The sequence below is a fragment of the Podarcis bocagei genome (genome assembly GCF_964188305.1).
Source record: "Podarcis bocagei genome assembly, chromosome: 17".
NCBI classification, from domain to species: Eukaryota; Metazoa; Chordata; class Lepidosauria; order Squamata; family Lacertidae; genus Podarcis; species Podarcis bocagei.
Genome location: NC_138143.1, coordinates 32,697,939 through 32,725,520, shown reverse-complemented (window position 1 = coordinate 32,725,520; position 27,582 = coordinate 32,697,939). Strand labels below are relative to the sequence as shown.

Genomic DNA, 27,582 nt, shown 5'->3' with positions numbered 1-27,582 from the left:
GGATATGTCTGGGATGTATGGCAGCCCTATTTAGTAATCCAAATTTCTTAAGAAACTGGACATTATTGTCATATAAATATAGTTCTGAATACAAGCTAGTTTGGTCCAGATGTAGAATGAAAATTTTAAAAATCTGGTTTGTATCCAGCGTTAGTCCTGCTCAGAGATGACCTGTTTAAATTATTGGGCACAACTAACTTTCTTTCATTCATTTCAGTGGGCCTACTCTAATTTATTTAGGCCTTCTTTTCTTTCCTGTTATAAGGAAAAGAAGACTCAATGAATTCTGGTTTGAGAACATCGCATTTTATCAACTTACCGTTCAGCAATGTGAAAATATATACCCAGAGAAAATGAATTATGTACAAAAAGTGAAAGATGTCATCATAATCTGTAAAACTGATGTTTTGCAGGCGAAATTACATATGGAGGACGAGTTACAGATGCCTGGGATCAGAGATGTCTTCGCACAGTCCTAAGGAGGTTTTTTGCTCCTGAAACGTTAGAAGAAGACTATAAATATTCAGAATCAGGTAACTATATTTTCAAGCTGTGCAGGTCTCACATTAATGGAAGATTCTTTTAAAACAACAAAGAGTCCTGCGGCACCTTAGGTTTACACATTTATTATACATTTTTAGTTGTGAGTCCTTAGTCACTTTCAGCACAGAACTGTGCAGCTATATATAGAAAACCTGCTGACTGCTAGACATACTTATATGCTTAATAATAATAATATATTTATTTTAATTTATATCCCGCCCATCTGGCTGGGTTTCACCAACCACTCTGGGCGGCATCCATCTTCCACCAGCAATACAACACAAAATCTATTGTCTACAGCTAAGTCCACTTGTGTACAGGCTCATCGGATAGAGACTTGCCTTTCCCAAACTCACTGTTTTGGCACTTCAAGCCATATAGCCATTCTCCTTACCGTCTGCCAATTTACTGCAGTGGACAATCAAACCACTGGACAGGGTAATTCCCTCATCATGTGACAGGGACAGAAGCCAATAATTGTGGGAGGCAGGCTCAATCTCCTCAGTTTTTTCCCTCCTGCCTGACAGAGCAGTTTGTAGGAATATGTATATTTTGATTGGTATTTATTGGTTTTGCCAAATTGGCAGAGCAATATTGGCATTCACAAAGTAATTACATCCCTTGCAGTCATGAGTGGCACACTATTGCTTCCAGTGAAGATTCCCCAAATGATCATTCCACAAACACATGTATAAGATACAGGTTGAATGGCTGGCTCCTTCGGAGTGTAAGAGAAGAAGCCTTACTGTACTGGGCTCCCCACTTGGCCTCTTTCCACCGATGCGACGTTGCGTGCATGTATGATGTCACACACGTGCAACTCGTGGCAGCTGCCCAATCTTAGATGCAAGATGGTGCCTCTGCCTCACAACAGCCCTGTCAGATAGGTTAGACCGAGAATGAGAGACTAGCTCAAGGTCACCCAGCGAGCTTCACGGCTGAGTGGGGATTTGAACCCTTGACTCCCAGGTCCTAAGCCCACATTGTAGCCACTCAACCACACTAGTGGTTCAAGGACACATTCCAGCCAGGCAAAAGCACTCAAGAGGGATATAGGAGACAGTGTTGACTGGGAGAGTCCTGAGCGCCACATAGAGAAATCTGGGGGGCTGTATTTATCCCCCTGGATTGAGGTTCTCCACTCCCGATCTAGCAGTAAGCAAAATCTGTTTTCTCAGAATCAGATGACTGAAGAAAACTATCATATACAACTAAGAGCACTCTTCCTGCTGAGTGGGTAGAGTGCTTAGAAATACAAACATATCCTCCACCATGTTATGGGGGGGCCCTTTGCAACCAGCAGCAATGTAATGTCTGGGTAACCACTGTTGTTTTCTTCAGTTGGGATGTTCCACAACCGATTGCCAAATCTTTACAAAATCTGTGTTACTGACTATCAAACTTTGGGATTGTTCAAATATATAATCATCATCATCATCAATTTGAGTCTTGCAACTCAAATTGGGCCCATTAGACCCCCAATGTTTAAGCAACGAGGACTAAATTAACTTCTGGGGCCCTTCCAGGATTAGGGGCCCTGAAGCTTGAGCTTCATTAGTTTCATATTAGATCTGCCCCTGGCTGGGATCTCATGTAAGACCCTGGAAAAGACAGCAACACCTTGCTCTGCTTAGACACGATTGCCTTGTTAAGGGGATGCAATTACTGAAGCTTTTTAAAACACACACACACACACACACACACACACACACACACACACACACAGAGCCCAGGATGAATGTAAATCCATACAGATTCAATTTAACACTTATAGGAAACCAGTTAGGAAAGGCCAGTTTTATTTCACTATAATATGTAAATTGCACATATCTGTTCTGGGAATCACAACATAAACATTTCACTTCACTGTGCTATTTTTATACAGTTAACTTTCCCGATTAGAGCAGCATGTTAAAGTTATTAACAGAAATGCCCCAGTTCAGGGATTTAGGAGGCCTGCAGGCTTTATAGATTCTAAAGAGATTACTGCATATTTTATAAGCTTTACAAGAACTCCTTAAAGTCTTTATTAGATCGTCTGAGTTTAAAGTTTAACACAAGGGAAAATCGTCAAGAACTATTGGAAGGTCTGAAGTCCTCGTGAGTCTTTGAATCACACCGGATGCATTACATCCTTGTAGATGGTTAAATATAGGCAGCACCTGGATATTTATCGTTTGTGTGCCCTGTTTGCATTAGTCACACTGAACAGATCCACAGATCCATCCTCCTAGAAGGTGGTGCCTTCAAAATGTGTTTGTAAACTACCTTCATGGTGCTGTTTGTTTATTAGTATTGGATGGTATCCAACTGTTGCCACCTGCTTACACAACCGGCTTCCTTTCATGCCAATGGAATGTGCCCTTCCTCTCTTCCCCCATGCAGCCCCTTGGAGATTCCTCAGATTTCTTCCACAAACCTAGGAGACCCTGTGGAGCAGATGCAGTACTGCTGAGACCTGCAGGGAGGGGGGAGAGGAAGTCCTGCAATGGAGGAAGTTCACAGCAGCAGCAGCCCAACACACCAGCTTATTTCATAACAGTAGCAACAATAAGCCCAGCACTACCCTTTCTCTGCAGCCCGTGTACCCACCTTAATGGTTCCTTTTATGCTCCCCAAATGCATCACTCCAGCCCTAACCCCATATCTTCTCCCATAGGCTAAATTCTGGTCCCTCTTATAACCCAGGGGATGTCGCCTCCTTTGATGTGCTGAAGCTCATTACCTCAAAGGGGATTGGCTTTTCACATCTGTTCAACACTCAGCCCTTTTGATACTTTGAACTTCAAATGCTCTATCCCCCCGGGCCAGTTCACCTAACAAGAAAATTAACACTTTTCAATTTTCAATTAACACTTTTCAATTAACACTTGTTGATTGGCTAGGGTAACTGTCCTAATACACAGCTTCAGAAAACTGCCTAATTTAGTTAGTGTTTACCCATGTTAAATACTGGTGCTTAGACTACAGACTGTGCTTCCTTTGGCACATACATTTTTTTTTTAATGTAAGTTTAATTAAACACCTCAAACCTTAAATTCTGTCACTGCTTTGATCTAAATTTTTGGCTTCCTTGTACCCCCATATTCATAAAACTACAAAGCACATGTACGTACTATGGTTTTGAATTAGTTTTGTATGTGAGTAACCTTTTTCTGCTGTGTTTGCCTTTCGATACAATAGGTATATATTTTGCCCCAGTGGCTGACAGTCTGCAAGATTTTAAAGACTACATTGAAAACCTTCCTTTGATTGATGACCCAGAAATATTTGGAATGCATGAAAATGCCAATTTAGCTTTCCAGGTTTGTGAATATATTTAAGATATGTGCTCCAAGGTAATTAAGATAAATGAGTTATACTCCTTAACGTTAAAGGAGAGTTTGGTTTAATGGTTGCAGTTGGTTGAAGAGAAATAACAAGCAGTGATTGCTAAGCAGTCTGTCCACACATGGCTGCTTCTTCCCCACAAGTAGTAGCTTTTGTTTTGTTTTAAAATCATGTTATGATTTATTCAAAAGCTGCCTTTCATTAACATCAATAGTATCTGTAACAATTTATGATCTAATGGGCTTTAAAACTCTAATGAGAGGAAGAACAGCTTTAAAGTTACAACTGTTGTAAATAAAAATATGCCCTTTTCCCTTATGGGGTATCCAAGAGCCCATATAGAGTCCTTACATAGGTTCCCTATTGGTAGGAGAAAATAACAGAGGCCAACCAGAGAATATTGAGAAGCAAAGCAGCTAGTAAGCTTGATCTTTATTGATCTGTTGCAACAGGGTACTCCCCTCACACGCAGGAGAGGAAGAGGACCCAGAACAATGGCCTGCAAGGCCTTATAAAGACTTTTGAAATTCCCCTTCTCTAGATCAGGACCACCCCCAGAAACATTATGCATACATTACAGAAGGGGTGTAACCTAAGACCACCCCTCAGATACATCCCACCTACATCACAGAAATTTAAATGTTGTTTTTCTCTTGTCCTTGTTTATCTCCTGTCTAGCAGGTTACTTGATTGGATTTTCTGGGGAGCCTGGCCATTCTTTTGTAATGCTAAAATACTTATTTCCTGGGCCAGGTCACAGGCTCACACCTTATTCAAACACAGATTAAAGGAAGAGACAATGGGGAGGCTTTTTCCATTTTTAACCTTGCAGAGAAAGGATTTGGTCAGTTTAGGAATCAAAATGGTTCCTGTGCTGATCTATGTATGTGCAGTTATGAACATTACTATATATCTAAAACCATAAAATTCCTATCACAATATTCCCCCCTTTGGGGCTAGAATTTTTCTTAAAAATTTTTGCCCCACAAATAATAACATCGTATGTTGTAAATGGATGTGTTTGTATAAATATATCATAAAAATAACACATGTTGCGTTTTGCTACTAAATTACTTGTGGCATTCTAACACTTTGGGAGAGACCATTTACTCAATAGTGTTCTATGCTTTACACCTAGCAGGAAGGTAAGGTCCACTAATGACTGAAAAGTGCAGTTTGCTTCCCCCCCGCCATTTTTGTGTTCTCAGGTGTCAAGGTAGCTCTTCTGTGGTCTCACACTGACATAGTGCTACAGCAACACATCCTGTCTGTTGAATCCCCTCAGGGCTTTCATTTAACCATGTCGCCTGGCATTCACCATAGCTGGCACAGGTTTGGGCATCTCGTGAGGGAGAGGTCTTCGCCTTGGCCTTTAGCTATGGGATTTTATTATAGGCTGTGGTCTCGCACTTATGGGAGGTTGCTCACTTGCACTTAAAGGACCAAAAAGCTAATTGCAGCCTGGATACACTTGCCCAATTCAAACTGAGTCCAATTTGAATTTATCTTGCCCCATGGTTCTCAACTCTTCAAACCAATCTGTTAAAAGAAAACCATTCTTAACAAGGGCAGTTGTCCAAATAAGTCAATTTAAGTCTATAAGAAATCATTCCTGCTAAACCAAAGCATATCCACCTTCATGTACCTGGTGTTTTATGGATCCAGAAGTTTGTCCTTGGCAAAACGAGGTTTAACACATATTAAAATGGATAGGGAAAGATTGGCATAGTGCCAGGTGGGACAATGAAATGTGGTTATCTAAACATTGGACTACACAATAGTGTGAGCTATTAGAAAGTATAAAATGCATGAGAATTCTCCATTGGTGTGTAAGCAATAAGACATTAAACATAAAAACAGTTACACACAATATTCCCCCCTTTGTGGAAATTACACTGTCAGACACATTTCAACATTCTTACATAATAACACATAATACAAAAAAAACCTAATTAAATATCTGTTACATATCTTGACACAATTGTGATCTTTTACGTATGTATCTTTTGAATCCTGGAGCACAGTCTTAAGGTTCAAAAGTGGGAAAATGTCCTTGCAATTCAACTCCTCCCCCCTTTGTCAGGTCCACTCCCCCCTTTGTCAGGTCCACTCCCCCCCCCCGGCAGTCTATATCCTTTGAAAGAGATAGCTGTGGGCACTTTGAAAACTCTGTTGTTGCTGGTCTTGTGATGGGTTGACTGAGTTGAGGGGTTGTTGCTGCTCATCATTGCACATCTGTAGAAGTGATATCCTGTAAGGGGCAGGGTTTTGGGGTGACTTAAAAACACAGTTAGACATCAAAGGGGCAAAAGGCAAAAAGGATGTCCTCCAGTTTCCATGGGAAGCTGCAAATAATAACAATTTTAGTGGATTAAACATTTTATTCATTATCATTATTGGACTATTTTGATTGTTGTTAGCCGCCTTGAGCCCAGCTTCGGCTGGGGAGGGCAGGATATAAATAAAATTTATTATTTATTATTATTTATTATCACATTTCCATATAATTACTGTTATTATCTGCTAAGTTTGTTTGCTTTCTTTCACTTAATAAAAAATTACTCCACATGTAGAGAAAGAGAACTGTAAAAAATACAAGAAAGGTTAAAAAATAAAAGGAAAGCAAAAAATTAGATTAACAGTTAGATGAAAACAAACTTGACACAAAAACATCAGATTCAGAAAAGAACTATTATTAAATATATTATCAAAACCACGCAGATTACTACTAGACTGAAAAAATGGGAAAACAATGGGGGACAACTTAAAATTCACCATGTGCTATCCAATAAAAGAACTTCATGAGACTGACTTTCAACATGTGATGAACATGTCCCCAAAGTAAAACACACACACACAAATGACCTATGAGGAACCAAAAATAAATAAATGCTAAGACACACAATTAATAAGCAACCTGAAGTAACCTGAAGTAATCTGTTTTGGCATTCTAACATCCCAAATGAAAATAAAAGTGTTTCTTGATGTGACATCATCAGCTGTAATGTTAATACTGGGAAATGAGTTAATACCAAGAAAAATGAATGGCAATTTAAAGTTGTGCAGGTACCTTGCACTAGCCAAAATGACAGAATTAGTAAGAAATGCTCAGGCAAAAAGGTAAACAAATACCATTCCGCAAACAATGTTTGGTTGTGCTTCGATTAATTTAATGGAAGAACTGATAAAACGAACTTAATAAACGAAAACAGATTATTTGTAACCTAAAAAAAATGTCAAAGCCACAAAGAGAAAGAAATCAACCAATATAGCAGGGATTCAGACGTGTTTTGCTGAACAGAAAGAAAGTGACTGTTTGGCTTTAAGTGAAGAAAGACAAAAGGAAAAACAAATGCATTTACTTTTTATAGAGTATTTAAATCACTGTTTGCATCCCTTCATTATCATTTGTGCTGTGGGAGAAAAGAAAGGACACTCTGTTAAAAGGGAAAATTATTTCATGTGAGAGGTCTGTCAGGAAATGCTGTTCCTAAAATGCATAGGCATATACACACCTGTTGAAAGGGAAAATTATTTCATGTGAGAGGTCTGTCAGGAAATGCTGTTCCTAAAATGCATAGGCATATACACACACACACACAAACTGTTATAAAATCTACTCAAGAGAGGAACTCACAGTGGGAGTGCTTTGATATTTACCTGTGAAAAGAATTTGGCATGTCCAGTACTTAACTCTTTTGTATTAAGTAGCCCCTGGAGCAAAACACATTAAGGGTGATTTCCCTCAATGGCTCCAAGTTTTACATTTGAAAGAAACCTCCTCTCCCCCCTTACAGTTCCCCCCTTCCTCTTTCTCTCTTCTTTAGCTGATCTAGCCTCTGTGCATGTGCAGAGTTCATGTCTCAGCAAACCTTTTATACTATTGAAAATGTTGCATCTTTTGGCTCAATTAGAATAAGGAAGGGAAAGGTAAGGAGTAGATTTTAAAAATAGGGTTAGATTTTAAAACAAAAAAGAGAAACTCAGCAATTCAAGTATTCACCATTCAGCCCAAGCAAACGAGACTGCTTCCTTTATGTACAGGAAAGGGCTAATATCCCTCTGGCCATTCGCGGAACAATGCCACGCCCTTATATATGGGGAAAATGGCCAGAGGATCAGAATTCATAGGATTTTTTCTTTCTTTATTTTTTTTTAAACATTCTCAGTCATTTCAGCCTTACCATTTGCAGACAAATTTTACTGCCCCTTTATTTACAGGATTGGTCAAGGCGCATTCTACTTGACTATATGAATTTTTATGTGCTTAAACTTTTAATAGACTTTTAAGTTTGATTTTTTTTTTAATAGTAGACAAAATGATAAATACTGTAATCACTCAACTGCCTGATATCACCAGTTCTGCTTCAAACATCATGGCTTCACCTCACACCTTTTAAAAAAACAAAGAGCAAATCTGGGCTGAATTTCAACTCATCAGCCACAATTGGGAAAGTTGAAAGGGACCTGGGGTCATCTAGTCCAACCCTAAAATACAGGGTTCATAGCAAGATTTGTACTACCAGAAACACACACATACTTATGTACACAGACACAACTGGAGAAGAGATCACAAGCCATGCGCCTATCATGTACTAAGGAAGAGGAAAATAAAAGTACCCATCTTTACAAGAATGCAAGTTCCTAGAGAAATAAAGGAAGATTGAATTGAACAGTTTTTTTCCTAGGATAGGGAGAGGATCTTTTATAAAGCACAGTTAAAACAGCCATAGATTTGATTTAAAAGGAATACAAAAGTGAACAATTTTTCCTGAACTTGCAGAGGAATAGTAAGCCTAATCTATGCCCCCCCCTTTGCAGTTTCCTTTAAAGGAAGCTTACTCGGAAGTAAATTTACCTGGCACAGAATAAGAAGGAGAAGGAAAAAAAACCTGAAAGAGACAGAATGAAACAAGGGGGGGCATTTTCTAAGAAAAGAGGCCAGGACGTCTTATAGAGACTGATACCAGGAGCCTTACAATAACTCTTCTGTCCAACCAGATCAAAGTTAAAACTGGACTCAGATATTTTTCTTAGAAGGAACACCATACTTTCATAGGCATATACTTAATGAAATACATACACTGCATTTTAGCTTGAGAGAGCAGTTGGCTCAACTAGGCTTTTGCAGCAGAAACATTAGGTTAACTTAGACTGGAACACAGGTGTACTCACAAACTCAAAAGTTACAACACAACATCATTTACCATTAGACTTAAAATCACCCCCCCCCCACTGAAACTAGAGAAAGGAGGTGGGGTAATCCTCCTTTCAGAACACAAGTAGCACGCATACAGGATTTTACCACTTGGGAGAAAAACTCTCTTTTAGAGCCTCTTTAACAAACACTTGCACACTTCATTCTCAATTTTTGTCTTGTTTAAGATTGATAAGGCTTCAACATGGCTTCCTTAGATTTAGAATTGGAGCAAGCTTGCATTTTTATTTTAGATGGTACATTTAAGATAAGCAGCTGCTGGATGTTGCCTAAGTACAATTTAAACACTGGAAAAACGTTTCTTAAACACAAATTGAAGGGGACTGTCAGAGTCCAGGCGGGAAGTAAGCACCAACTGGGCTTCTTTCACGCCAGGGGTCTGGGGACTATTTTTCTTTTGACTGAGGTGCACCCATTTTCAATTAAAAGGGGTTTGGACCTGGGCAAAACTCTGAAGGGTCCGGAAAAGCGGAAACCTGGACAAAACTCCGAGGGGGGGAAACTTGGGGATACCTGGACAAATCTCCGAGGGGAAAAACCTGGGGATACCTGGACAAATCTCCGAGGGGAAAAACCTGGGGATACCTGGACAAATCTCCGAGGGGAACAAATCTCCGAGGGGAAAAACCTGGGGATACCTGGACAAATCTCCGAGGGGAAAAACCTGGGGATACCTCACTTAATCTCTATTCTACAACTCACAGCAACCTCCCTGCCTTTTACAAGCTAACTCAGAGTCCCTACTGAACGCTTGCACACTTGCAATGCCAGATTGAGACTCTGGAATATGAAAGATGGAAAGGAATTCAGCGCCCTTGCATTCTCTGTTCACAGGTCATTTCTAACAAAGATCGCCATGGCAGAGGTGCGGCTGCGCTGGAAGTTAGTTTTCAGTGCAGAAGAAATTGCACAACCTTTCTGGGCAAAACTCCGAAGGAATAGGTTGGCATAAAGAATTAAGTGGAAGAAATCACACACAACCTTTGCCTGGGCATACTCCGAAGGGCTAAGGCTGGTGTTGAGATCGAGGGGACAGAAAGGAGTAGAAGGCAATTTTTTCAAGAGTTAAAGTGAGGAAAGAAGTAAGGATTTGAGAAGTATAGGTTTGCTGTGGTTTGCAGAATCCCACCCCACTACCCATTTTTCCTACTCATACTCACTTCGCAAGCGCTGTCCTGGTGATTCCGGGATCTCTTGACTGGTTGTTTAAGGCCGGCCTGATCAAGATTTGCTTCCTCTGGTTAGCCCCGCTGAAACTCCAAGTTATTGCCAGACCCTGGGACCGATGGAAGACTGGTTATTCCTCCTGGCAAACTGCCTGGTGCGCGCTGGATAACCAGTCCTTCCTCGTTTCCAGAATCCGGGTAACCAAAAGTCCCTTCGTGCGTGGTCGCCATCTGTTGTAAATAAAAATATGCCCTTTTCCCTTATGGGGTATCCAAGAGCCCATATAGAGTCCTTACATAGGTTCCCTATTGGTAGGAGAAAATAACAGAGGCCAACCAGAGAATATTGAGAAGCAAAGCAGCTAGTAAGCTTGATCTTTATTGATCTGTTGCAACAGGGTACTCCCCTCACACGCAGGAGAGGAAGAGGACCCAGAACAATGGCCTGCAAGGCCTTATAAAGACTTTTGAAATTCCCCTTCTCTAGATCAGGACCACCCCCAGAAACATTATGCATACATTACAGAAGGGGTGTAACCTAAGACCACCCCTCAGATACATCCCACCTACATCACAGAAATTTAAATGTTGTTTTTCTCTTGTCCTTGTTTATCTCCTGTCTAGCAGGTTACTTGATTGGATTTTCTGGGGAGCCTGGCCATTCTTTTGTAATGCTAAAATACTTATTTCCTGGGCCAGGTCACAGGCTCACACCTTATTCAAACACAGATTAAAGGAAGAGACAATGGGGAGGCTTTTTCCATTTTTAACCTTGCAGAGAAAGGATTTGGTCAGTTTAGGAATCAAAATGGTTCCTGTGCTGATCTATGTATGTGCAGTTATGAACATTACTATATATCTAAAACCATAAAATTCCTATCACACAACGACAACCTGTTCATCCAGATTTAATACATTTATGCTATGCAGTTTCCTTAAACAATTCTGAAGCATTTTTTAAAAAAATTGTTTACTGAAGGTCATCTTAATGTGCATGTGTAGTTAGCATTCTCAGTGGAGATTAGATTTCTTTAAGCCAAGTGGGGGATTATTAATATTCAGTTAAAATTGCACAGAAACCCCCAGTTGACATCCAAATTGCATTTCTGTGCCTGATGGGGCACATTTGGACATTTGTGCACTCCTTCATAAACCATGATTCCTGATCTCTGTCTTCATCATGGCTGCGTGATATTCCTTCACACACATCCTTCTTCTGATTGCACATCATAGTTGGTGAAGAGATCTGTGCGTCTATTAACATCCGATCTGGGGAACTGTGACTTGATGTTGTCTAACAAGTTGGCTTGGTTTAAACAAACTACCATATTTTTCAGTGTATAAGACAGTGTTTTTTACTAAAAAAAGAGTCCAAAATTGGAGGTCTTCTTATACACGGATGGTGAATGAACAGGGGTATATATATTTTTAAAAACACTATTTACGTTCCTGCGGCTGCCGTGAAGAAGCGCCAGAGAAAAAGAAAAAGACCAAAAAGCAAAAAAGCTCAACAATGCCAGTTCTGGTGCTTTGAATATTTAATAAAATATCAAAGTTGTTCTGTTTGATGTTTAAAATATTGGGGTCGTCTTATACATGGTGGTGTCTTATACATGGAAAAGTACAGTGTATATATAATGTTAACCACAGTTTGTTGGTTCAGAGAAACCGACAAACTATGGTTAAGCAAAACTGAAATGGGAAAGGTCTTCTCTTCCTAGCCAAGCAAGACAGGAGAAAGGGTACATGCACCTGAGGTTTGGTATGGCTCATCTTAGCTCATTCCCACCATGCTAAACTATGGTTCAGTGCAACTTGCAAATGTAGCCAGTTATGGCTTTTCATTGAAAAAGAAGTGTGTTAGTAGCAAAACTCCTAGAGGTGTAATTTGATTATTTATGCTGGTTCAGATTATGATTTGACGGACTCATCACCTGTACCATTTCACTTGAATTCTCACTTTGCTATCTGATCCAGTTTTTTATTGAAAGTACAGTGGTACCTCAGGTTAAGTACTTAATTCCTTCCGGAGGTCCATACTTAACCTGAAACTGTTCTTAACCTGAAGCAGCACTTTAGCTAATGGGGCCTCCTGCTGCTGCTGCACCACTGGAGCACGATTTCTGTTCTCATCCTGAAGCAAAGTTCTTAACCCGAGGTACTATTTCTGGGTTAGCGGAGTCTGTAACCTGAAGCGTATGTAACCCGGGGTACCACTGTAATGCTATTTTTACGTTCTTTATTACTAGTTCAGATCTGGCTGAAAGCTCAACAAGCTTGTCATTGCCTCAGGGTTACTGTCTGTCTGGTCAAGTGAGGATGAGAAGGTGATGGGCACACACACCACTTACTGTTCTTTGTCATTTTTTTCTTGTCAGGTATCTAGCATATAAACAACTGATATTGTCAAGCAAAGGGGTGGTTCTGCAAATGGCAGGCGAAAACAGAAATGATCACCCACTATAAAAAGTGATGATATGGGATGACCTAGGCACCAGCTGGCATTAGATGTATCAAATTGAATAGGGCCACCAGGGAAGTTTGCAAACAGCATTGCATTTGCAAATGTAGTTGTCTGTTTGTGTGGCATTCTTTGTTTAGCTGTGTAAACTGCTGCACTGGAAAGCACAGCTGGAGGTCATCTGCCCCCCTCCAAGCCAAAGCGGAGAGGACACGTTGTTTTAGTTGTGTAACTCTGTCATGACACGACATATCCTCCGTATATTTCTTTTAAGTCAAGGCAAATGGAAATGCTGTTGTGCTGTGCTGTGTCTCTGGGGGAGAACACTTTGCATGGCTCAAATAAAACTAAAGGGTGATTAAAGAAAATGTACTCCAGTCAATACCACCACCTCCCACCTCAGATATGAGCTTTCAGTTGATGCCTTGTGAATTCATTGCCGTCAGTTATCCTGCCGTTCTAAGCAGAAGGATTGAATGCCACTGAATGTGGAGGCTCCATTGGAGGCAGGATTCCCCCACACACCCCTTAGTGAAAAGTCCTCTTCAAAGTACGGGCTCCACGTGGTCGCTCAGCTGGGCACGTGGAAGAGGAGATCCTGATGACTCGCACAGGACGACAAAGAGAAATGAGGCCGGGGAGAGGCTGGCACTGCAGCATAAAGGCTGCTGGACACGCCCCCCCCATGGCACCTGGTTGGACGGCCTCCGGGGGGGGCGTGAGCGCCAGCCAGGTGAGCTGGAGGCAGGGGGCAACGCCCCCTGCTAGGAGCGGTGTTCGGGCTCCCGTCCACAACCACTCCCCTCTCTTTCAGGGAGGAGAGTCTTTCTGGTGCTTTGAATATTTAATAAAATATCAAAGTTGTTCGGTTTGATGTTTAAAATATTGGGGTCGTCTTATACATGGTGGTGTCTTATACATGGAAAAGTACAGTGTATGTATAATGTTAACCACAGTTTGTTGGTTCAGAGAAACCGACAAACTATGGTTAAGCAAAACTGAAATGGGAAAGGTCTTCTCTTCCTAGCCAAGCAAGACAGGAGTTATCCTGCCGTTCTAAGCAGAAGGATTGACTGCCACTGAACGTGGAGGCTCCATTGGAGACAGGATTCCCACACACACCCCTTAGTGATACTGCTTGAATTGTAACAAATTGCAGGAGGAGCGGCTTAAGGCAATGAGAATTTAGTAGGGTGGTTTGGAAAAATAAACAGTAGCTGAATTTATACATAAAAATGATTGTGGATGAAGGGAAATCCCACCCAGAAGTGTAAATTGAATTGATTTTGAGGGTGAACTGCTGGGAAAAGGATGGTGATGGCCAAGGAAGTAAAATGAATTTTATAGGGATGCTAACGGGGCAGGGTGGGCTCTGTATTTCCACACCCACCTGCCAAATACACCAGAATGGAACATATTTCAGGGTACTGTGTATTCATGATTCCCTGACTAATCCACCATACCCAAAAAAACTCAGTTCGCTTTTTTCAAGTCATGCCTTGTAGGGTGTGCTTATGATTTCTCCACATACTTTGCCCAGAAAAAAAAGAATTTTAAATTATGGTTTTGGATGGATTAATAATGAAATGTAATAAGCATAATCAGGATGATATAAAAATAAATCTTTAGTATAATTTTATTTATCATCCACTCCTCACCCTAAGGTCTCAGGACAGGGACGCAGGTGGCGCTGTGGGTTAAACCACAGAGCCTAGGACATGCCGATCAGAAGGTCGGCGGTTCGAATCCCCACAACAGCGTGAGCTCCGGTTGCTCGGTCCCTGCTCCTGCCAACCTAGCAGTTTGAAAGCACAAAGTGCTAGTAGATAAATAGGTACCGCTCCAGCGGGAGGGTAAACAGTGTTTCCATGTGCAGTTCTGGTTCGCCAGAAACGGCTTAGTCATGCTGGCCACATGACCCGGAAGCTGTCTGCGAACAACCGCCGGCTCCCTCAGCCAATAAAGCAAGATGAGTGCCGCAACCCCAGAGTTGGTCATGACTGGACCTAATGGTCAGGGTCCCTTTACCCTTTACCTTTAATGTTATTGCAGAAATATATGTGTCAGACTCACATTTTAACAATCACAAAATAAAAGTCAAGCCTATTTTTGGTTATATTAATAAATATAATAGAATCACATTAGGACAATGGCTACACTTTCTTTCTGTGAGTGTTTGTTTAAGGGGGCAAAACAGTGAGAGAAAGGTCAGCAGTTAAAACAATGAATGTTAATGGTGGTTAATAGCCAACACAGTCACCTCAACAGTGACTCAGTGAGACAGAAGTTACATTGAATAAACATTTCAGCAGTACCTATTTTTAAATATTGCCATAACAAATTATAACTTGCATATGAAGTTCAAATCATTTCCTCCCCAGAAGCAGATATGAAAAACAATATTCTTTTTAAATCAGGACTGTGTTTTTAAAAATGTGTTTATTACATTTTGCTTATGGTGTATCATTCATTATAAACTAATGAAGCAGTGTTTAAGATTCAGTGCTATAACAAGTGGGAGATGGTATTACCCCCCTCCAAGAAGAACCCATCTATAAAACTCACAGTCTAGAGAAAGGATTTTATATCTTCTGCTAGCAAGCTAATTATCCAAAAATCATTAAATGTTAACTTTACTCTGTTATTATTATAGCTACATGTGATAACGCATTCTACAAAGTTTAGTGGACTAAGTTACAAATAAGTAGGAGCAATTGCCTGCTTTTTCAAACGAAAGTACTAAAAGTTATTGTTAACTTTATAGATATTGAGGGATTTAAATTCTTACATTGAATCAATAATGGAAATGGGTGTCAAGATTCAAGAATGTACGATAGATGCACTTTTACAAGTGGCAAACTTTGAAGGGAACAAAATGTAAAACTTCTACTTTATGATGAGTTTCATATGCAACCATCTGTGGCCATGTTTCTTTCTTTTGAGCATGAAGAAGGAATTAAATGGGTAGACAGATTTATAAACGTAAATGTTTCTTATGGAAATCAAATAATTTATTTTGAACATGGACACCCTAAAAACTGAGGTGCAAATTAGAATGTATCACTTCTTTATTACAGCGCAAAGAGACAAATACCCTAATCACTACAATACTTGATGTACAGCCACGATCAACTGCTCAAGGAACAGGAAAAAGCAATGATGAGATTGTTGAGGAGCTCGCTACCTCAATCCTGGCTAAAATTCCTGGTATGGAAGGCACTAACTTTCTTTTCTAATATGACTGCTGATGTAGTTTCCCCCGCTTAATTCCCTGATTTAAGAAACAGCCGATCGCTGGAATTATGCCATTGATCTTTAAGAGGTAGATCATGCTACAAGCAGTGTTAATTCTCATAGCTGAAAACCTGTGCCTTCTCTCTGTGTCACTAAGTTGCTCTCCCTGACTGCTGCCCCAACTCTCTTACTTAGTTCCACATACATGAATACAGGTCATGCCCCAACCTGAGATGGATTGTAGCAGGGGAGGCTTCACTTGTTTTATTGTAGTTTAGGATTTTTAAGAGAATAAGAAATATTTGGTGGATAAGAGAGAAGCAGCAAGTGGGGAGAGAGCGATTTGTGTGGAAAAATGCCAACATGCTGATCTGTGGTCACAGGGATGGACAGACTCATTGAGAATTGGTCCATCCCAGTTCTACATGTCTTTCCCCTACAATTCCCTCTGGGAGCAACAGAATGCCACCACGTCCCATCGCTCCCGGAGGGGCCCATTCATGATCAACTTTAGAAGCAGGCGAGTCTGCTGATGAATCCAAGTTTTGCCAGTTCTTCCTCCAGCAGGTTTATCACCCATAGAGTAGGCCTAGGTTTCCAACTTTTGTCTCATACACATACATATATGAAAGTTTCTCAGCCAAGAGATACCTAGAAGATTCGCAGATGTTTCTACAACAACTGAAAAAGACTTCTTTAAGAATTTGTGAAGAGAGATATGACCATAATGTTAGCAAGGGAAGATTTGCCTCCATCATAGGCCAAGCAAGTTCCAGCTGCTTGGTTGGATCCATTCCCTCACCTCAGATGTCACAGGTGAAGGCTGAAGGTTAACCATAATCAAGACCAGGAAATGCCACCTGTGTAACCATGGCACCATACGAACACCATGTTATTTTTGTTCCTGACACCACACTTGAATGTGTTCTTTTTTATTCTATTTTTTAAAAAACTTTTGTAAGCCACTTTGAGAACTTCTGAGGGTTATAAAACAGAATATAGGCATTAAAAGTCGCATACACTAGCCAATAGATGCCCATGCCACAGCAGGTGCTGTTCCCAGCAATTTGACTTTATGCCCTAATGGCGCACTTTTCCATGCCGAGATAGAGATGGATGCCAGCAACTATCTGCATGCTGGTACCTTGCAAAGTTCTATGCAGGGTTGTTGTTGTTTTGAGAACAATGTGCTTCCACTTCCAATGAAAACATACGTGTGCTTTTCTGTTCTGAAGAAGATCAGCAATATGAGGGGCAGAATCTGCCTGAAGCCTTGTTCTGTACCCTCTTGACAGGGGCGGAGGAACGGGGGTGCGGTGGGGGTGGTCCACCCCGGGTGTCACCACTGAGGGGGTGACAAAATGCCGGGTAGCACTCACCGCGGGGCCTGAAGTGCGCCCGAGCCACATGGCTCTCCTGGGAGTGACGCAGTGGCTTGGGCACCCGCAGGCTCCGAGCTGCCCCAAACGGTCCGCCCGCCGCCTCCCCCTCAGCTGTAGGGCGGCAGAGTGGAAGGAGGCAGGCAGACTCCTCGAAGGCCCCACAGAGCGTCTTGCCCTGGCTCGCCCCCCCCCCCCGCCTTGGGTGCAGGGACCGTCTCAGGCACCTGATTGGCTTGCTCCACAGCTGCCTCTTGACCTTCTCTTTTACTTTTCAGAAAATATTTGTAGGAAATCACTTCAAATGTCCTGGCTGCCCTCTAATAATTGATAAATATCTGATAAACACATACCGTATTTTTCGCTCTATAACACGCACCTGACCATAACACGCACGTAGTTTTTAGAGGAGGAAAATCCGTAGGCATCCCACCCGTAGGCATTCCCTCCATAACACGCACAGACATTTCCCCTTACTTTCTAGGAGGAAAAAAGTGAGTGTTATGGTGCAAAAAATACGGTAAGTAAGATCTTGCACTCTGCCAAAACAGCAACAAACTTATCTTGAAATGGCTTGGCTTGGTTGGCTATGTTGCCCAGCACTGACTATGAAAACAGCTTTTCAACAACAACAACAGACAGCTTTAACATAATTATTTTATTATTCACCGATTTAAAACTCTTATTTTAATTGGAGCTTCGTCTGAGAAGCAGCATTCAGTGCAGGTAGCATTCTTGCGGAGAATTTATATTCATCTTTTCTGAGGCAGGTCATGTGGTGAAGAATGCTATATCTCTCTTGTTTAGTTGAGACAAGCTGTTGTTTTAAATAAATACCCACACGATATCTACTTAATTAATCAAGCAATTACTCAAAGCAAAAGAGTTAATTAAGGAAAGAAAAAAATTAATTGGTTGCCAGCCCTACTAAGTAATCTGTCAACCATTCTGACAGCTATAACTGTCTTGAGCTAGTGCAGACCAGAAATGAAGAATGCTATTTTCCACAAGCCTGGAGAGCCCTGCAGTACAATCCTATGTGTGTTTTCTTAGATGTAGTTCAGTGAGATGTATTCTCTGTTGGAATGAAGGAAAGAAAGAAAATAAATATAAAAGAAGATTTCTGTGGATGCCAAGTACACTTTGGTGAGAGAACCGCAGCAGAGATTTAAAATCACAAAATATGCAGCAAAGTAAAGCTTGGAAATATAGGCCATTAGACCTTTAAAAGATACCCATCTAAGTTTCTTCCAAATTTCCCCTCTTGCTCAGCATAGAAAAAGACCACACGCTTGGGAAGTTAAAACGTCAAATTCATGTGATTTCTCCATACAACATTCAGAAAAAATTGCACAGGCAGTACAAGTTGACATAGTTTCGGTGTTGAAAGTTCCTAAATTATTGGTATATGAATACAAGAAGGGCTTGTAAGAGCCATGTGGTCTGAGTCTGGAGCAACTAGCTCAGACCTCTGTACAGGAATAGCTCCAGATTCTATTAGCCTGGAGCAAATAACCTTGCTTGAGGAACCTGTGTTAGAAAATGTCACGTATGCCAGCAGCAGAAGTTGTTTGTGGTCTTCAGTTGCTCCTCTCAAGGTATCAGGAGGGCACACATGCTTCTCATACCAGGCTTGCTTTTCCCTTCTTACATGGCAACTATTCTAGAGGCATTCCCGCCTGGCCATGGGAGCCCATCTTTTATTTGTTAGAAGCAAAAACTATGTTTCCGCCTCCTGAGAACTGTTTGGCTTGCTAACCTTCCTACCAGCACCACCTCCCTTCGCCAAGGGCATAGGATTGATAAATCCCATTCCCTGGAAAGCTGTCAGCTGTTTTGGAACTCAAGGTTGCTTTCCCTCGTGTATAATCTGTAAATGTCAAGTGTATGGTGCCTGCCAGTTCATCAAACATGGCAAGATTACCGGTAGTTAGATAATTTTGTTTTTGGTGTCTTGTCTTCAGCACATGCACACATCGTTTCCCTTTATCATAGAAATCATAGACTCATAGAGTTGTAAGGGACCCTGAAGATCATCCAGCCCCTTGCAATGCAGGAATATGCAGTGATTGAACTTGCAACCATGCTCTAACCAGCTTTTTATTAAACAAAGGGCTTCAATGGACTCACTGCTGTGAACAGTGAAATCAGCTTCCCTTGTGAGGTTGGCCATTCTGGTCCACGCAACATGGAGTTGAAGGGGAGACAGAGAGATTGAGCAGAGGGGTGGCCAGAGAGAGCCCAGCCATTGCCCAGTGGGACTAGAAAGGCTGGTTGCCATCCATGCAGACTTACCCTCTGTTGCATTTCATCTCATCTCTCTCTCACACACACTCCTATGAGCAGGATGAGAGAAGTTGTGGTGAGCGGAATGAATTTACGGAGGTTAGACTCCTGGTTCAAGGTACATCCTTAATCCTAACAACAGGTGCAGAAATGGCTCTGCCAAATGCTTCTGTTGCTGTCAAGAGTGTAAGAGACCAATGGGCCTGTTGGGCTTGTGCCGTTTTTTTAAGCCATCTATGAAAGTGGGTCAGAGGGAATTTCTCATGTTGCTTGCTGGCCCCCAAGTTCTTACTTAGCAGAAAATAAGGCCCTTAATATTTTTTTAAAAAAAATAGTTGCTGACGATGGCTGTATGTTCTAAATGGGTGGTAATGACATGGACAAGCTTTGTTCAGAGATTAAATCAGCATTTGTGTTGCAGAAAAACTTGACATGGACGTGGCTGCTGAAGCCCTTTTTGTCAAGGATGACAAAGGGCGGTTGGACTCTCTGACTACAGTCCTTGGGCAAGAAGTGGATCGTTTCAACCGTCTCCTCATTCTGTTAAGGGTATAACCATATTTTTTTCCTTGGCTGGCATAAATATTGATGTTACTGATTTGCTGTGCTTGTATTTAGAAGCCAGTGCTGTGGAAGAGCAGCCTTACTTATTATGCTAAGAATCAATATGCCCCAAAAGCTACTCTTGAGAAGCTTCTGATCTTAGCATAATATAATAAACCAGAGCTGAATATAATAAAAAGGCTCTTGAGATTCTGCTGGGAGAATGCAGTGAACCTCTAAGGCCAACCAATTATCTGTTGTGTCACTGTCTTAAGATGTCAGCAAAGCATCGTTTAGGATTTGTTTGTTTGTTAAATTTATGAACTGTTAAGTTTGTAGGCTACTAGATTGTAAGAAAACCTCTAAGGAGTTTACAAATTATCTTATAAAAAGAGAAATATTATGCACTTGTCCTTTAAATATTTGGGGGAATGACAATGGCTTTTTAAAAAAGAGTTTTGAAAACAAGGCATCTAATAAAATGCTTCGATATTTTATTATTGCAGGGAACATGCATTCTTATATGACAGGAATTCATAAGGTCCATCCTTCCTCTCCTCCCTTGAATCTGGATGTGATATGTTGTGTCTACTTACAGTGCCATGATAACCTCCAGCACTGTTCACTGGGATGGGGTATAGGATATTTGCCTCTACACCAGTCTGCCATCAGTAGAGAGGAGAGCTGTTGGGTCTGTCACAACCTCAGCTTCACCAAGGTGGGCAGTAGACTCCCACTCCTGCTGGTGGTTTCCTGAGAGCACCAGGCAGTACAATGTTTCAAAACGGGGAGTTTCAGGGTACGGTGGCAGTGACTCTGCAGTTGGTACACCTTGGAAAACCATAGCTTTAACTGTACGGACCTTTGTCATCTGTTTTTTCCTGGGAGACATAAGGAATAGGTTGGTGGGCTGGCAGTCTGGTTGGATCAGATAACCAACTTCTCCAGACCACGAATCCACAGGGAAACTGATGAAGCTGTAATATATCACGTGGTAATTTTACAGGTGATATGTGAAGAAATGTATCGTGATCACATCCGTGTGTTTGTTTTTGGCAAAAGCAAATGTCTATGTTCTGGTGCCTTGTTGCTCTTGCCTCTCTTTTCTCCTCTGCTCTTGTTTTCTTTCCCATTCATGGAATTCAGGTGGTACAACAGGGACTTGCCTTTTGCTTATCACTCTTGTAAAGCATACACCAGTGACATTCTGATAATAACAAGAAAGCAAGAGAAAGGTGTGTGCTTGAAGCTAAAGCAACACCCTCCTACTTCTGCCTCGTACAGCTTGTCCCACAATGCTCCAGTGCTCTTGCTTGAGGCCAGGCCCTACAGTGCAGTCCTATTCATGCTTTCTCGGAAGTAAATCCCATTTACTTCAATTGCATCTACATCCAAGATGGTATGCTAGGATTTCAATCTTGCGAAGGAAATTGGAGAAGGAAACCCTCATAGTTTTCAAATGCTACATCACAGGACATGAAATGAAATGTCCAAAGCTTCTTGTACTTCACATCTGTCCTTCCTTAGCCTCTCATTCCCTATATAATTTGATTCTTCCCTTTCAAAAGTTGCTCTTTTCTTCTGCAGCTTAGATAATTTAAGTACTTTCCACCTGGCTTTCCCCCAGCATAGCGATTTGGCCACAAAACGGGATCATATATCTTTGGCTCTAAGGACTGAGGAGTCCCTGGCTGCTACACATTCTGCTACAGTGGCTGCATTTGGAAGTGCTGCTTTCACAGAATGCAAGATTGATTTTATGATTTTCTCTGCCACCCATAAGGGTTGCAGTAAACTTTGTGGCACAGTAGCATATAGTGGTTTTTTAAATTAATTGTTATCAATCTTCATTACTGCTAAAAATACTCAATAACCTTGGAGGAATGGAGTGGACAAAAAAGGATAACAGCTCCAAGAACATATCACTGTTTTTACAGGCATATAATTTTACTAACAGGGAATTTTCACCCTTGTTTCTCTGCATATTTGCTTGTGTAGTGTTTGATTACAGATAATCCCCAATGCCAGTCAAGAAAGTTTTACTGCCTCCATTTGGCTGAAGCATTTTGGGGCAAGAAGCTAAAATTATGTAACTAGTTCCCGTGCCTTTAGTATATAATTAATCAGTGTTAGGCCTGTGGGTTTTGCATTTTCAAAAAAGCCATCAGTTTTCTTCTAGCAGTGCTTTTCTTCTAGGAAAAATAGGTGCCGGTACTCATCATGAAGTTGTTACGATAAGGGCAGCTTCTCTGCCCCCCCTAAATCAATAAAAATGCTTAACTAACTGAGGTTCTGTCCCCCTAACAAAAATCCTGGCTACATCCATGGGCCCCTCGATGTTCCAAAAGTGCAGAGGTGAAGTGCAGAACTGAGTGCGGCACAACTCCTTCTCCTCTTCCTGCTCCTGCTGTGGAAGGGAAGGAGCGATGAAGCAGCCTCCTGCTGGAGGATTGACAGCAGCAAAAGCAAAGAGAGAGGGGCATTATGAGCCTGATTGGACTGTCATAAGAGGCCTTGGCTTTCCATGGCACAATAAAAAACACTATCATTGTTTAACTTCCAGACCTCTCTACAAACGCTTAACAAAGCTATTGCAGGATTCGTCGTGATGTCGGAAGAAATGGAGAGAGTGTACCACAGCTTTCTTAACAACCAGGTTCCATCCCTGTGGGCCAATGCAGCCTACCCATCGCTGAAACCTTTAGGAGGATGGGTCAAAGATCTCGTGCTAAGGACGGCTTTTGTAGATGTAAGTATAAATGCTGTTGGTTAAGGGCTAGAGGAATTTTAGGGTTCAGAGCTGACCTGGATCTTTCAACTGTGGGGGATATTACGAAAGCAAGTCCTTTCATTTGGAATCCCTGTCTCAAAAGCTGGCACTTAAAATGGCACACATTAATTATTCTTGTTACACCCAGTAATATAGCTTTACAAAATACAAGCAAAAAACAGGTTCATGCCCTGAGTAGCTTTTGCAGCTCTGTTCCCTCTCAATCAGGAGAGGCGGCTGAGGTGCTAGGCTGTTACTTGGAGGCAGTTGCATAGGGGCCAACAAACTGAAATTAGATCCAAAATGCAGAATACTGCCTGGGGTTTGATTTGGAACTTGTATAACCCCTGCTTTAAAACAGCTGCAGTTCATTTCCAATTCAAGGCTCTCACACCAGGGTTTAAAGCCCTATATGACTTAGGCCCAAAATTTGTGAAAGACCATCTCCTTCCATTCAAATGCTCTTGGGTATTAAGATCAGCAGACAGGTCCCTCTTGGTAGTTCCACTTCCATTGGAGATTCAGGGAGGTGTTTGCCGAGGAGAGGGAATTTGCTGTGACAAGTGTAAGGACAAGAATAGACACTTACATGTGCTTTGGCTTCATTTCTTTATGGGATGAAGGACTAAGGGATTGGAGCAAAGTCTTTTTTTGCAAGGGCTTTGAAGAAACTGAGAGAGGTGGCACCGTGTGGGTGTTTTACAAGGGAATTTCAGGCATAAGAACTAGGAAGAAGGAATGAACAGCATCAGCTAAAAAAGCAGGGACCTTCAGGCAATTGGAGTGCTGAAGGAATGAAGGCCATAGGCTGGTTTATTAGGAAGAAGAGATAAGGGGGAAACACCATACAAAGAATATAAACACTAATGAGTGGAGTAATAGAAAACCATGTGAAAATGCAGGCCTTCCCCATTTATTGCAACTTGGCTTCCTTCTCACTTGAATTAATAAGTGCTGCTGCCAAATACGAGTCACAGCAAACAAACAAACCAGGGAACAAGTTGCAAAGTGAAGCCAATATTCCCCATTCTTGGCGTTCTTCACAATGCAGGGTTGAGAGTAATGGTGCTATTGCTCCTCCTGATTGGATTAACTGGTTACTTAGCAGCACATGTGAACAACCCACAGCTCCTGGGCTACATGCAGCTTCCACAGGCCTTCCCTCCAGCCTGTCTGTTTGCCCACCCCCAATTCACCTGTATCCCATTCTTCCCTTAGCACAGAGTTCTATTTACATGGGGAGGAGGATGCAAGAGGATGATTCCCCATGGATCTTCCTCCCCATCGCAGTTGTGCTCCTCTCAGCTTACCAAACAGATGTTCAATAGGGAGAGGAGAGTGTGATTGCCAGCCCAGTCAGCTGAGGAGCAGGGAACGTGCACAGTGGAACCACTGAGATGCCACTGTACACCCTGCCCACAACCCAGCTGACAGACACTAGGAAGAGATGTGCCAATCAGCTCTACCCAGCACCAATGAACTGATATGGGGGGAGGCACATAATGGAAGCTCTGCCTGTTGAATGTTTTCCTCTTCCTTGCTGCCTTCCTCTCTCTCTCTCTCTCTCTCTCTCTCTCTCTCTCTCTCTGCATATGCATATGTGACCTGCCACCAATGCAGCCCTGGAAACCCACCTCTGATTACCATATAGATACGTTCATGTGGGCAAAAAAAATCACAGTGGAATTAAAAGGGCAAAAGGCATCTTCATGTGTGCATTTGTGGTTGATGTTGTTTGATACTATGTAGTATTAATAATAATAATAATAATAATAATAATAATAATAATAGTAATAAATTTATTATTTATTCCCCGCCCATCTGTCTGGGTTTCCAATCGGCTTCAGAAGCCCTTTACAACTCCAGTTTCCTAGGAAATGCAGGGTCCATTGGCTTCTGATCTTCATGAGAGTTGCCTTTAGCTCAAATCAATATGTGAAAACCACAACTGCAGCCATTAGTGAGCTGCCTTCTGATGTACTCAAGGTTTTCTGGACTGGGGCCAAAAGTAATGATTTTTTTAAAAAATAATAATCTAAAGTCATATCCACTTAGATGGAGGACTAGAATTCTAGCTAAACCCAGTTATTAATGCAAATGAACTGAGGTCAATCCTTGGTTTAGCGAGTTAAATGGAATGTCAGATTTTACACCTAGTATATATCTATCATCTGTTGTGTGTGTTTTCCTAGTTCTGGCTCAAAAGAGGCAAGCCTAAATCATTCTGGATCTCTGGATTCTTTTTTCCACAAGGATTTTTGACAGGTAAATATTCACTATTCCCTCTGTTTCTGATATTCTGGCACAATGACTGCATCAAAACAGTACCACACATATATAGCACAGGATGTACCCGCAGATTTGAGGAAACCTCAAGATGATTTGCAGAAGTACAAACAAACTTTTGCAGAGGAAGACCCTAAAGACTGCATGGAGCAGTCAAGGATGTGCCAACTATAGTCTTTTTCTGACGTAGGTAGTGGGGAAGAGATTAAATCCATCAAACTTTTGCAGAGGAATCCTAACAGCTGATCAGCTAGATTTTATTTGTTAAAATGGAACACTCGGGTACATTGGATTCCTATCCAATAACAAATGTGTGAGAGAGAGACTGTTTCTTTGCAGTTGTGTAATTGTATTCAACTAACATTTACTCAGAGCAGAGTCATTGAAATTAGTACCCCTTACTAATTTAGGCCCATTAATTTTAAAGGATCTATTCTGGGCAAAAGTTAGCTAAATGCAACACACATCCTCTTATTTGAATTGGACATTCGTATACAGAACAAGCAGGAAAAAAATGTCTCCATTTGAATTGTCTTTGAATTCTAATGTTAATATGAATGACTCTTTATTGTATTTTGTGTTCTGAATTTTAAAAGTAATAAGAAAATTAAATAAAAATGTGAATGCAGCAATTCTGAGTGAACTAATAAGCCATAATAAGCATTTATGTGTTCTGTTCCAAAATAGTATGCTGTCATCTTTTCTTTGTTTAATTACAGTTACTTCAGCATAGTGGTTTATAATGATTCAGTGTTCTATGAAAAAAGTTTGAAAGTATGGAAATTAAACAATCAGCTACTATTTTGGTTTGGTTTCTAGTAATAAATGTGCCAATGCTTTTCTTTTCTGCGAATGCTATCCTAAATTCTGGTTAGTCTCTCCCTGAATAATTACTGTTGTTGCTTTTAAAACGTGTCCCTCTTCAGGTACTCTTCAGAATCATGCTCGAAAATATAACTTGCCAATTGATGAGCTTAGCTTTAGTTATAACATGATCCCTGTCTATCGAGATCAAATGCAAGTTGCAGAAGCTTCAAAGTTTTGTCCGTTTGGACACGACTTGCCAATGGATGCTGAGGTACTTAAGTTCCTGTGTTTGTGAACAATATTCGTTTACACAGAAAGAATATATTATTCTGGGTCTGCAGAACATGCCTCAATCTGTTTTGATATTCATTCACACTTTCATCTGGAATTTTCACAAGTCTGTGTATTGTTTTGTCACCACTGATGCGGAAATATATATATCTCAGCCATCAGCAGATACTTACATTCACTCTGTGTGTTCCATTTAAAAATTAGTGAATAGTCTTTTGCAGCAAAAACAATGAGGCTTTGTCACACAAGTTAATGACGTAGTTAATTCCTGAACTATAGCTGCAAACCTAATCATATCTGCTTAGAAGTAAGTCCCACTGAATTGAGCTGTGCTTGCTCCCATGTGGGAGTGGGATTGTAGCTACTCATGCTGCCTCACAGTTAAGATCATGTTCATGGAAGACAATCTGACTTGGCTATGAGTGATCGCCAAAGAAGAAGAAGACTCATGTTGCCTTGATTTCACCATTAGTATAAACTTGTTTGGGGGAAGGAATTTTAATTTTAAAACCCATATCTCAGAGGGTCTAAAATGAGCAGTCATGTCCAGATGGTTATCCCCAGTTTGTCCCAAAGGGTAGAATTTTAACTGAGGAGGACAGATAAAATCCAAAAGCAACCAAAGTGATCACTTCTTTTCCATGTGGAAAAAAATATATGATTGATGCTTGCTATTGTTTTTGAAAATTCACAACAGGAAGCAGGTTAAGGTTCATATCCTACCCCCATTTACCTGGGATTAAGCCTCACTCAGTTCCGTGGGATTTACTTATTGGTAGACATGCTTAAGACTGCAGTTTCAGTGCATATAGGCTGCCTTGGCAAGAAACAACACTTCAGAAACAAGAAAAGCAATTAAAATATATCTCAAAGCAATTTGCATATTTATTTTTCCTATGATGTGTGCATGGTGTTTTTTTTAAAAAAAAATGTTGTTGAGAACTAAGTTGAATAGCTTTCACAACAGACTCTTGTCTGTGCCACAGTGGGGGTCAAGAGGGCAGACTAAAGGAAATTCACATCATAGCATATTTACAATGGATTTCTCCAGCATCACTAATCCTCAGAATTATATTTAAAGAACAACAGAATTTATCTAGTGTAATTTAAATTTCTGTTGCTTCCCACCCCCCATTTATCACAAGAAATATAGGGGAGGGAGCCCTGCGTGTGATCCCAGTAGTAAGAATACTAGGAATAGGAATAGGACAAATAGGAAAAATGGGGACCAGAGATAGGGTGTTCTCAGTAGAATTGTAATGTCGGAA

At 41.1% G+C, this 27,582-nt stretch overlaps 1 protein-coding gene across 2 annotated transcripts in view; it reads left to right on the top strand.

The window, feature by feature from the left end:
• DNAH6 (dynein axonemal heavy chain 6) overlaps nucleotides 1-27,582 on the top strand; it is a 137,696-nt gene that overhangs the window by 107,589 nt on the left and 2,525 nt on the right. For both annotated transcript variants that reach the window (XM_081175972.1, XM_081175973.1), the window contains 7 exons: nucleotides 414-533; nucleotides 3,727-3,848; nucleotides 15,796-15,925; nucleotides 20,039-20,166; nucleotides 22,724-22,909; nucleotides 25,123-25,195; nucleotides 26,143-26,294. In XM_081175972.1, the coding sequence (XP_081032098.1) occupies nucleotides 414-533; nucleotides 3,727-3,848; nucleotides 15,796-15,925; nucleotides 20,039-20,166; nucleotides 22,724-22,909; nucleotides 25,123-25,195; nucleotides 26,143-26,294 (911 nt within the window). The remainder of the gene's footprint in view (nucleotides 1-413; nucleotides 534-3,726; nucleotides 3,849-15,795; nucleotides 15,926-20,038; nucleotides 20,167-22,723; nucleotides 22,910-25,122; nucleotides 25,196-26,142; nucleotides 26,295-27,582) is intronic.